The following is a 13,137-nucleotide window of genomic DNA, read 5'->3' on the forward strand; positions in this document are numbered from 1 at the left end:
GTGACTCAAATCCTTCATGCAGAAGACCTGTGGAACAGTCTTATCTCTCTATAGAGCTTTCTCAGGGGATCTATCTGTGGAAGGTCCTGCCATCGCCTTCCTGCTCCTGTCAAAACTTCCACCGTTGTTGCTAGGACCTTTTTAGTCAAAGTTGAGAAGGCAAAAAATGCAGTCAGTCTTGGTTAGAATTCTTAACTCATTTATGAAAAACAAACAGTAAATTTAAAATGTAAGGAGAATGTCTTACTGGCATTTACTATGCTCCTTCTGCAGTCAAAGAAACAGTCTAAATATTGTCTTTTAAGTACTTCTTTCTGGTAAACATCCTTTGGGTTCAAGAGGTTCCAGAAAGCAATTTTGAAATAAAATGTCTAAATGACAAGAATACTTAAATGAGCCTTTCTCACCAGCAGATGCATCTTATACGCAGTTCAGTATGGGTGTCAATTGTATGGTCACACCACCTGAAAAAAAGAGCAGCTAATATAAACTTGGGTGCTGAATACTATAGAATGGGAGGGAACAGCTTGCATTACTCAGTTGACCTTCATGCTAACTCACAATGGCACTGAAAGCTTTTTTTTTTCTTTCTTCCCAGCTACCCTTTGCCAGAAGATAAAACTATAATGTAGGGCTCTAGCAGTTTGCATAGTGAAAGGTGTGTGAATGTGAAATTGCGATCAGGGCTCGGGCAATCATCTTTCCTTCCCAATCCACAAGAGGATAAATTTAGGATAAGATTGTCAAAATTGAGGGATTTGGATGTCCAGATCCCTTAGGCAACTTTTGAAAATCTCCACTTTAATGGCTCTCTTAATTATGCAATATACTCCAACCTATAAAGTTTGTGTATTCAGAATTTTAAGGCAAGGTGTAGGAATTGTCCAGGGATTTCACTTGCAACTTTTGCTTTCCTCAGCAAGAAATGAGATCACTTTAAGCAGTGCATATTAAAGTAGGCTTTTGCAAAGAAGTAGCTTCCTCTTTGTGTTGCACACAGCACAACCCCACCAAGAGAACAGAGCAAATTATTGTACTTCAGTAATTAATGTTTTAAGACTGGCAACAGAATAGAGCCCCACTGTCAATACTGAAAATTGCCTTAATCAAGAAGATGATGGAGCAGTGTAAGAGGTTGTGACCAAAAAGCCAGATTCCTGTGTAAGTTGAGCCTTAGAAACTAGTAAATCCTTCTCTTTGTCCTTGCTAGACAAATAGTCTAGTGGAGAAAAGAGGAAGTCCAGCAATTGAGGAAAACTTTACAGTTGCTCAAGATCTAGAAGAGAGTACACACAACCTCAAATCCTGAGATCAAAGGGAAAATTAATCCTCTGGAACAGAACAAATGCAGTAAAGAAGTTTTTCCAAGAGGCCATTTTCAGGGAGCAGCTTTTGGGCTCCTGCTATTTTAGTCATTTATTTTCTTCTGCCCTTATCTTGCATCCCTTGTCAGGCAGACTGTACCAACGGAATGGTCTATGGAGACATCCCTTTTCTTCTTTGAGTAGTGTCCCTATGGGTGCTCCACTGTAGGTGAGCGTGCGCCCCTACGCCACTGATCAGAGAACTTCAACAGCAGTCGTTCCCGCCCACATGCACGGCTCCCCACCCGCCACAAGGCCACTGATCAGAGAACTTCAACAGCAGTCGTTCCCGCCCACATGCACGGCTCCCCACCCGCCACAAGGCCAGCCAGCATGCGTGGGTATTTCCTCCTCAGTTCTTTCTCAACCATCCCTGGCTAGAGACTGAGGTAAGAGCTGTCCGTTCATGGATCGTTAACTCCCTATAGTTTTGCAAAGTTTAGCTTCGTTTGAAGCCTTTTCCTTTTAGTACCTTGTTTGTTTTTAGTTGGCCATGCCCAAAAAAAAAGAGAAGAAAGGGTTTGCTTCCCACCAACCCCAGTGGAAGAGAACCCCCCTAGACAAGGCTATTCCTGGCTCTCCAGGCTTCAAAAAGTGCCTTAGCTGCAAAGAATCCATCCTAGTGATGGATGGACACTTGCAGTGCGTTCGCTGCCTGGGGGAAAAGCACAATCCACAAAAGTGTGGTTGGTGCCAACAGCTAAAACCCAGGTCCAGGAAGGCTTAAACTGCTGCTCATGGAGTTGGCCCTTCAACCCCCGGAGTCCCAGCGAGAGCTGTCACCACAACCTTCTACTTCAAAAGCAGGTGATTCCAAAGAGATGTCATTCACTCAAATCCACTAAAAATGGTCTGCAAATCCCCGTAACGAGCCCCAATCAAGCCAGAAATGATCTCCAGCTCCATCTGTATCATTGGTACCAACGGCACCAAAGCCAACTAAAGTTGTTACCGAATGCACGCCCAGTACTGAGCTGACAGAGCAAGTTGGTCTGCCCAAAGACCTGAGGGGGGGCACAGGCAAAGAAGTATCAGTACTGCGGGGGTGTGAAAAGCATGGAAAATCTGCCCTGGGTTGATGCAGTCATTGGCACCGACCTTGACCCTGCTGTGCTTGGCACTGACGGACCATATGATTGGGTCTTCATCTCCAACTCTGTCGGTACGAGCCTCTTGGCACCGATAACCACCGGCACAACTGCCATCCACACCGGCAGATTTCCGCTGCGCAAGGGCTCTCTCAGTATCAAATGCACTGGATTCATCCCTACTCAGTACCGGGGCTGTTGTAGAGAGTTCTCCCAGAGCATTAGACTCCATGACATCTCCATTTTGCGTACCTCCTTTCTCTTCATCAGGGTCAGATAGTGAGGGAGGGGATTTGGGTTTCCACCACTTGTCTTACCCACCCTATGAGTCCCAATTTCATCATGGACGCCAGATGTACCACGCGTCTGACCCTCAGCCTCCATGGTTTGGACAGCCATTGTATCAGCTGCCAGCCCCCCACCCTCAATGGCCAGATTGAGATCCCAGGGAGGGCCAAGAGACGACAAGTCTCTCAGGCCCCTAGTGTAGCATATCCACAGGCAAGGAGGCATCCTCCTTCAGCTGCAGCATCAAAGGGGTTGGAACCTCCTGAACAACTGATGGAGGAAGTTGAAGATGAGGCAGAAAAGGAAGACACCCTTCAACTTGTCTTTCGTCATCCTCACCTGAGGAGGAGGTGATGCCCTCTCCGCCATCCATGGTGGATGATTTTAAATCATTCCAGGACTTAACTCAGAGGGTGGCAGAAACTTTTTCACTAGGAGGGTGGTGAAGCACTGGAATGGGTTACCTAGGGAGGTGGTGGAATCTCCTTCCTTAGAGGATTTTAAGGTCAGGCTTGACAAAGCCCTGGCTGGGATGATTTAGTTGGGGATTGGTCCTGCTTTGAGCAGGGGGTTGGACTAGATGACCTCCTGAGGTCCCTTCCAACCCTGATATTCTATGATTCTGTGATCAGTTCTCGGACTCCCACAAAGACCAATTTATGGCACTAATTAACAAGGGACAACGGGTCGTGAAAAAGTCTCTCCAATCCACATTAGATTCAGCAGACATGGCCACATGTTCAATTACCATGGCTGTGGTTATGAGAAGGGCTTTGTGGCTGCATTTGTACAGCTTCCCTAAAGAGATGGTGGAGGACCTTCCCTTTGAGGGAAAGAAGCTGTTCACCAAAAAGACAGATGCATCCCGTCACATGCTGAAGGATTCTTGGGTGACTCTTCAATCTCTAGGGATATACATGCTGGCCTACAAGAGAAAATACAGCCCTCAGTTGCAGTTTAAACCCCAGTCATCACAGTACACATATCAATACTCATCACAGAGCTCTTATGAGCCACAGAGAAAGAAATCTTAAGTTCCCCAAGCGAAAGCAATCGGGACCACAGCTGACTTAGTCTCAGCCCTCAACCTTGAAGCGGTAGTTTTATGTGTTGGTGGAGGTGCCTGTAGAAATACTCTTTGGTACCTTACGCTGGGGAAACCCCACTCCTCCTTTTGGAGACTGCTTTACCCTGTTCCGCAGCACCTGTGAACGGATAATACCCAACAAATGGGTGTTGGAAATCATCCAGAATGGATATGCCATTCACGTCTTCCTTCCCAGTCCCTCTTCAGAGACCCTTCTCACAAGAGTCTGACTACGTCAAGAGGTAAACCATCTCTTCAGCGTAGGCACTATAGAGCCTATGCCGGTACATCTTGTTACCTGTTCTTGGAACCAGCCATGAAATAACCACAAACAAAGGTCGAACTAGAGCAGTACTGAGGGTTGATTTATTGCTTCCCTTATTTGCGCAATAATTCTCACACGCACAACACATTCATGCTGACAGGCTGCAGGCCTGGGTTTTGGTTTTGATTTCGCAGGTGGCTGAGGTTGGCCAGACGACAGCTGCCCAGAGATCGGCAGCAGGGCAATGTGAGTCCCCGGAGTCCCTTCGGATCCACTGGAGGGCTCTACTGCTTCCGGTCCGGTCCCGAGTTTAGCATGCTGTTACGTTTCCTTGTTGGTAATCTTCCTGGCTGTCTGTCTCGAGATTTATACCTTCACTGAGATATCGCCTTTTATGAAAACATAGTATTATTTGCTTCTTTGCCATTGGCTGTCACTCACACTATCTCACTGATTCCTTACATTAATTGATTACATGTTCATAAGCATGAATACAGTGGGTGATATAGAGCAATACAGCTTTAAGCAAGTATCTAACATCATCGGGAAGCTTCTGCTGCTTGTGGCTTTGTAACAGCATAACAGGAAGCTGTGCAGACTGCACTCTAACAGGCAAATGGGGCCGGGGGGTGTGAGGGGGGGCGCGTCTCGCTACGCATCTCAGAGGCAAAGGCTTTTACTCTCATTACTTTCTGGTACCAAAGAGAAAAGGAGGTTGGGGACCCATATTGGACCTCAGAGCTCTCAATAGATATGTCAAAGTGCAAAATTCAATCAAGGATCATTGTTTCTCGCCTCTCAACCTTCAAGATACATTCTTCCACATTTCTTTCATACCAAGTCATAGGTGTTACCTCAGATTCACACTGGGCCAGGACCACTCACTTTTGGCCTCTCATCAGCCCCCAGGGTGTTCTCCCAAGGTCCTCTCGGTAGTAGCAGCCCACTTATCCTCTCGGGGCATAATGTTTTATCCTTACCCTGATGATTGCCTTCTCAGGGCATGGTCCTACACAGAGGCCTAACGGGTCACTCAGGTCACATGGGACCTTCTTTCTGAATCTGGGTCTACCGATCAACAAACACAAATTGATCTTTAATACCAGTGCAGAGACTAGACTTCATAGGAGCCGACCTAGACTCCATTCAGGCAAAGGCACTCCTCCCACATCACAGATTTCTCAATCTCACCTCTTTGATAGAGACAGCCCCCAAATTTCGGCCAAGCATTGCCTCCAACTTCTGGGACACATGGCCACAGACACAAGTTATTGCTCATGCCAGACTGTGAATGAGATGCCTCCAAGCATGGTTCAGTTCAGTTTACAAGCCAAACAGAGACAACATAAACAAACTTATATCAATGCCCACCAGGGTCAAACTATCCCATAACTGGTGGAAGAACCCAATAGACATCTTTACGGGAATCCCGTTTACTCAATCCTCCCCATCTCTACTCCTGATTAGCGATGCATCCCTCATAGGATGGGGTTCACATCTCAATGGTCACAAAATACAGGGCAAATGGTCTCTTGTGGAGACAGGCCTCCATATCAACCTGCTTGAGCTCGAGCAGTCAGAAACACATGCGCTCACTTTCTCCCACTGATCAAAGACATGCATACAAAGGTCATGATGGGTAACATGGCCTTCATGTACTATATAAACCAACAGGAAGGTGCAAGTTCTCATCCTCTGTGCATAGAAGCTATGGAACTAGTGCATCTCCCACAACATCTTAATATCAGTGGCCTACCTACCAGGAATACAGAACACGATGGCTGACAGCCTCAGCCACAAATTCCCACACGAATGGGAGATAGTTGATGATTCTGCATGACCTAGTCCGACAGTGGGGGACACCAGTAATAAATTTGTTAGTTATCAGAACAAGAAATGTCCACAGTACTGCTCCAGGGCAGGAATTGGACGACACTTCTTGGAAGACACTCTCCTTCCTTGAGACAAGGGCCTTCTTTACGCCTTTTCCTCATTCCCTCTATTACTGAAGGTCCTGTTCAAGATAAAAAGGGAACAATATCATTCTTATCACCCCCACCTGGGCCACGCAAAATGTAGCAACTGGCATTTTGTCAACCAATGACTCTACCGGTCACTCCTTACCTTCTGTCGCAGAATGAGGGACAAACCCTCCACCCCAATCTGTGGATCCTGCGACTCAAAGCGTGGCTCTTTCATAGATCTAGCACATAGAGACCTCTCGCTCTGAGGAGGTACAGGAGGTGCTATTACACAGTAGAAAGAGCACTACTCTTTGTACCTACTTCCAGGAATGGAAGAGGTTCCAGATCTGGTGCCAACCCAAGGGTGTCGCACCTAATACAGCCGCCCTACCGCTGGTCCTAGACTACCTGTTAACCTTAAAGAAATCGAGTCTCTCTATTAACTTGCTGAAGGTTCATTTAGTAGCAATCGCAACCTTCCACCAGCAGGTAGAAGGCTATTCAACCTTTTCCCACACAACTACAAAGAGGTTTCTTAAAGGCATAGCAAACCTCTTCCCACAACCCAGGCCCTCACTCCCAATGGGACCTCAGTCTAGTGTTAAAATGACAGACTAGACTGCCATTTGAACCCATGGCTACTTGTTCACTAACTCACCTTTCCATGAAGACAGTGTTCCTCATTGCCATCACTTCAGCCTTAAGGATAGGGGAGATGAGAGAGCCTTGATGGCGCATCCCCCCCTTTTACTGTGTTCGTCTCTGATAAGGTCACACTCAGACCACATGTGACGTTCACCCCTAAAGTGACTTCTGCATTTCACCTGAATCAACTTATTCAGTTTTCAACATTTTATCCCAAACCTCATGAGGACAATCGGGAAGCCATCCTCCATATGCTCGCTGTGAGAAGAGCCTTGGCCTTCTATTTGGACAGGACAAAAGCATTTAGAAAAATCTCTGAGACTCTTCCTCTCTGTTGTGGATAGATTGAAAGGTGCGGTGATCTCAGCTCAGAGGTTCTCCATGTGGGTCTCTGGCTATATTAAACTTTGCTACCAACTGGGTGGGGTAATACTCCCATTTTCAATATGCACACATTCCACAAGGTCAGTCTCCTTGATCGCCTTTTCAAAGGGTATCCCTGTATCTGAGATCTGCGGAGCAGCTACCTGGGCATCTGTGCATCCCTTTGCAGAACACTGTGCTATTCTAGGGGACTCAGCTACAGATGCCCAATTTGGTGCCATAGTACTGTCATCTCTATCGGCCTCGACTCCAAAGTCCCATCCTCCAATGGTGGTTACTGCTTGGGAGTCACCTACAGTGGAGCAACCATAGGGACACTACTCTAAGAAGAAGTTGTTATTCATCTTGTTGAATAGTAATGGTTTTTTGAGATGTGTCCCCCTATGGGAGCTCCACGACCCACTCGCCTCCCCTCTACTTTGGAGTTCCACTAGTTGACTCTGCAGTAGAGAGGGAACTGAGGAGGGAATGCCTGTGCACGCTGGCTGGCCTCGTGGCGGGCCGGACGTACTGCTGTTGAAGTTCTCCGATCAGCGGCGCAGGGCCGTGCACACACCTACAGTGGAGCACCCATAGGCGGGGACATCTTGAAGAACAATTGTGGTGAGTAACTACTTCTTGTGTACTCAGTTTATTTCAAAGTGTTGTTTTCTTTTGATGTGGAAGGAAGTGAAAGCACTGCACGACTCTATCTTTATTAAAATTCTGATTTTTCCTGCAAGAGCTCTCTGCGAAAAGGATGTTGTTGTTTTTTTCCTCTGCCTCAAGCTGTGAGGCCAGTTGTCTTTTTAGTCCTTGTATAATCGTTTGATCGCACTAAACTCATTTTTCTTAACTACAAATTTGTCAGACTGTGGAATCATTAAGAGTGAGGTGTTTCTCTAATTATCTAATTTGTAAACGCGGCTGCTCTGCTTTCTTTATACCTTTCAAAGTCCTCCTTATCGTACCAGCCGAAAGAGTGCCAAAGCCAAACTCATTTAAAAATAACGGACACCTGCACGGTGATGAAGGTATGACACCTGGGCTGATGCTTCATAAATTACAAGTACATTAATTAATTGTTTATATTACAGGTTCAGGCTGGGCTCCAAGTATGGAAATATGAAACACATGGTCCAGGCCCCCAAAAGTTTACTATCTAATATTTTAAAACAATAGGTGTGACAAAAAGCCCAACCCCAGTCACTGATCAGGGTAATTAGTACTAGCTGTGTTAAATTTCTCTTCAAAATCTTGTGAGCAACTCTAGTCAATAGTAAAAATTTTCATCTCTAGTTTAGAATAAGATTTTGGATTACCGTCAGGTAGTAACTTTAGTTATCACCTGTTTGCTATTTTTCCTTGGATGCAGGTTACAAATTTAAGTCCTTTCTAAACATTAAATTAACTTTAAAAAAACACCTTGAATCTTGTAAGGATGATACACACATTGGCGGATTCTGTAATCTGAAGTGCTGTCATGCAAAGATACTTCTGAATCCGAATAGTTTATTTAAATTGCTAGTAATGTACTTAGCAAAAATAGTTTTAAATGCAAGTCTAATGCTATATACTTCTGATAAAACAGTGTATTCTGATAATTATCCAAATTATGTGAAATAAAAATTTAAATTCTGCAATTAAGAGCACTGTTGTCATTTTGCTATATATACAGTATTGACAATGAAGCTAACATTGGACATTTACAGTGGCATGATTTGTGTCTGTAGACATTGAGACAACACAAATAATAAATCTCACTGTGAGGACGCTTTTTTCCTGAAACACTATACATTTTGTGTGTGTGTGTGTGTGTGTGTGTGTGTGTGTAAAATTATTAGTGTCATGTGCATGGTTCTTTACAAAGAGAACAAAAATGTTATACGTGAAATGATATTTAAAACTTTATGTATTGACTAGAGATTTTATTTATAGTCTCCTGTTTGTTTTAGAGGTATTTTTAACTATAGTATGAAACTAGTGCAACTATTGAAATCAGACTAACAAAAACAAGGTTATTCAAAACATACACAGTATTCCTAAATCTTTTTACTTATTGTAACATGTTGGTGTAATATCATCCTCAGTCTTTTCATTTTGGTAATTCTGGTTCAACCAGTGCCCTCAGTAGAATTTATGTTTGAAAAATTGACTCGTAGCACCAAAGCCAGAAAACTCTCTGTATTTATCATGCTGATCAGAATAGTTTCATTGTTGCCTTGTGCTCCCCACCTGGTCTCTCTGTTGTGTTCAGCTATTGTCTCTCACCTTGTGGTTAGTTGTACTGCCTTTAGGGCAGGGGCCATCTTCTTAGCACAATGGACCTCCACTAGGCAACTTCAGAGTACAAATAATAAATAATTTTCCCCTCTATTATTTAGTCAGCACTTAATGTTCTACATAACCTTCTTTTGCTCCAATTGTCTAATTCAGAATATACCTTTAACAAATAGCATTTGATAAAACTGAATTTCTACTTTCTTAGGTTGCTGCCCCCCTCAGGAAAAATTAGATTACTTGATGTTGGCAGCTGCTTTAATCCATTTCTGAAGTTTGAAGAATTCTTGACTGTTGGCATAGACATTGTCCCAGCTGTTGAGGTATGTAATGTTTGCTGAATTTATTTTTAATTTGAATTATGTATTTTAGGGGTACTTTCTATAGTAAAAGACTTAAGGGAATGTGGGTCTGTTTTAAAAGCAGATATTCTGTATGGCTTCTGGAGGACGGGGGGAGTGGGGAAGGCCACCAACAAGATTCATATCAATGGAAATATCTTTAAGATTGATAAGTTTGTTGAAACAATCTGTTTATCACATTGGTCAAGCCTCTATAATATGAATTTGTAGTGTTAAAAGAAACAAGGTAAAAAACTGGCAAATCCCATAGACATGCAGTATATTTTTAAAGGTTGTTTAATTTTTCACTAGCTAAGAACAAGGAAGAGAAGACAAATTACTTTTTTTTTTCAATTTATAATATGGTAAATATACTATAATCAGAGCTGTTGGCTGGATGCAACAAACACCACAGAATTTATGGCTGAAGTTAACATTTGTGTCCCCAGACAAAATTGCACTGGCTTAATTAAATCTGTGCAACACATAATATCCTTAGTAAAACCAGTGCAACCTCTGTGTTTTGGAAAAGTCCTGACATGTTTTTAACTTGCTATAATCATTATGTACTGCTTTTGTCTCCCCATCTTGGCCTTATTTATGTTAGTGAGGATTATCCAGACTCCAACAGAATAACAGTGCCCTCAACAAGAGTGAGTCACAAGAGAGTGGGAGGGAGATGAGAAGATACAGAAAAGCATAGATTTTTATTTTAAATCTTCAACCGCATCCACTGACTCCAAGAATCCTGAAGCAAATGAGCAATTTCATATCTTTTATATTAAAAATGTAATTGGAAGCTAATAAATATGACAACAAATCTTTGCAAAGACAAAGTAAAAATGTAAAAGCAGCCATTGTGAGTAGTGCTAGTCAAATCAGTAGTATGACCAAATTTGATTGAAAACCGAGGGAGTTGTCATATTTGAACACAGTAATATTTCAGTTTTCGTATTCTTTGATACTAATTCAGACAGTAGTTCAAAGTGGGTGTTAAGTCAGGAATATATAGGATAGATGTGGATTCAGTAATATTAATAGCTTGAGATAATGCTGTCCTTCAGCAAAGATGTACGTTCTGTTGTTTGCTGCTGCTTTGTATAAAGGCTCATTGTTTGCTGCTGTATAGCAGTGTTTAGGCAGTGCATGCCATGTATGTTGATGTGATCACCAGACTCTGATGCTGGATCCCTAAAAATATTTGTGCCTAAGTCAACATTTAAGCACTACTGAGATGCTCAGCTCAGCTGCTGCCTAACTGTGGGTGCTTAAGCTATGTTATCCCAGTGAGTATGTGCATAGCTGCCTCAGTGTAGGTGTCTGGGTGCCTATCTCATGCCTAAGCCCCAGTGGGATCCTCAAACTAGGCGTTCCACGTCTATCTTGCCTGTAGGGCCCGATCCGATTGGTGTGCTCCGAGCACTCCTAACCCCCACACAACACGGCTTGTGTGGGAGAAGTGGGGGGTATGCTTCACTCATAAGGACTTGCCCACACAGAGACTTGGTGCTTGGTAAGCCAGGGTTTAATTCTATAGTGCTCTAACTTGCCACACACTAAGTCGCTGTGTGGACCCTGTTGCTGTATGCTAAAAGTTCTGCAGTGTGCTTTTACCTGTTGCTGGTAAACTCTGATGTCTGTTACAGCAGTAGGTCAGGTCGCACTAAGGAACTATAGTGTGCAGCAGCAGCATCCATGTTTCAACAATGTGCAGCAAGCTACTACACTGTAGACTAAGGCTATGTCTACACTATAGCTTACGTTGGCATAACTTACATCGCTCAGTGCTGTGAATAAATCACCCCTCTGCATGATATAAGTGCTGGTGTGGACAGTGCTATGTTGGCAGGAGAGCTACTCCCTCCGATATAACTACCGCCTCTTGCACACACTGCAGTGGCCCAGCTGCATCTGTGCAGCCGCAGGTATAGACAAGCCCTTACACTGTGGCTTGGCATGCACTAAATCTCTGTATAGACAAGCCCTAACTTTTAGCCCGGTAGTTAGAGCACTCTCCGTGGATGTGGAAGACCTGGATTCAGTTCAGTTCTCTCTTTCTCACCCCCCACCCCCATCTGCGTCATGTGGTGAAGTAGATTGAACCTGGGGGTCTTGCCTCCCAAGTGAGTGCTGTAACCACTAGGCTACAGTCATTCGATCTCTTTCTGCCCCAATACAATATCTAAATCCCTTTGTGGATCTAGCCCTTGGTCCATGAACCCTTACTGATTTCCCTCCCCCCCCCCTTTTTAAGCTAATTACGGTTATCATAGAAAAATTTGTCTGTGCAAGTCCTATATATAATATTTTTCTGTACAATTTAACACTAGCGTCAGGTAGTATATGATATGTATAAGAATGTAAATTTCCAGACATACAGTAATTCCCTACTTAACGTCCTCTCGCTTAACGTTGTTTCGATCTTACGTCCCTGCTCCATTACAGAACACGCTCGTTTAAAGTTGTGCAATGGTCCGTTATAACGTTGTTTGGCTGCCTGCTTTGTCCACAGCTGGCAGCCCCCCTATCAGCGCCGCTCTCTCCCCCCCAGCGCCTCCCGCCTGCCAGCAGACCCCCACGGATCAGTGCCTTTCCCCTGCCTTCTGCCTGTGGCAATCAGCTGGTTTGTGGCATTCAGGAGGGAGGGGGGAGGAGCGAGGACTCGGTGTGAGGCTCCCTCTCCCTCCGCTGTCTCCTGAACACCGCAAACCAGCTGATTGCCCAGGGCAGTAGGGAGGGGAGAGGAGCGAGGATGCAGCATACGGCGTAAAGGGGGAGGAGGTGGGGTGGGAGAAGAGGCGGGTTAAGGGTGGGGGCTTGGGGGAATGGGTGGAGTGGGCGGGCTGAGGGTTGAGTTCTCCCCCCCACCCCTGCCCCTGGTGCTTGCACAGTAGGGGAAGCAGCCACTGCTGCTGCGCAACGTGCTTCTTCTAGCCTACGGCACCTTCAGCCTCCTTGCCTGCCTCATTGTCTGCAGTGCCAGTGGGCTGTGCCTGTGTGGGGTAAGGCGGGGGCACCTCCCATTGCTTCATACTCAGCAATGATGATTGTAGTATTAAATTGTTTCTTTAAAATTATTTAAAACTTATACCTGTATTAAATTACTTATTTAAAATGTACAATAATGCCTTTTGTCTGGCAAAAAAAAATTTCTCTGGAACCTAACCTCCCCTCTCTCCCCCCCATTTACATTAATTCTTATGGGGAAATTGGATTCGCTTAACGTCATTTCGCTTAAAGTTGCATTTTTCAGGAACATAACTACAACGTTAAGTAAGGCATTACTGTACTTAGAAAAACTAACTACACAGTCTGAAAATAATCATACATTTTCAATAAGATCATAGTTCAACTAAGGTTCTTTGTAATTGCATAGAAGAATGTAAGATCAGATGATAGCAATGAATAACTATTCTTGAGAGAATTCCCGGATGACTTATTTATAAACTGTA

The 13,137-nt window shown here is 44.2% G+C and overlaps 1 protein-coding gene across 3 annotated transcripts in view; it reads left to right on the forward strand.

The window, feature by feature from the left end:
• The window catches only part of BMT2 (base methyltransferase of 25S rRNA 2 homolog), a 63,234-nt gene that overhangs the window by 43,012 nt on the left and 7,085 nt on the right, over window positions 1–13,137 (forward strand). For all 3 annotated transcript variants that reach the window (XM_024194694.3, XM_024194696.3, XM_024194697.3), the window contains one exon: window positions 9,553–9,667. In XM_024194694.3, the coding sequence (XP_024050462.1) occupies window positions 9,553–9,667 (115 nt within the window). The remainder of the gene's footprint in view (window positions 1–9,552; window positions 9,668–13,137) is intronic.

Source organism: Terrapene carolina, unplaced genomic scaffold, assembly GCF_002925995.2.
Source record: "Terrapene carolina triunguis isolate 2854851 unplaced genomic scaffold, T_m_triunguis-2.0 Scaffold68, whole genome shotgun sequence".
In the NCBI taxonomy this organism is placed as follows: domain Eukaryota; kingdom Metazoa; phylum Chordata; order Testudines; family Emydidae; genus Terrapene; species Terrapene triunguis.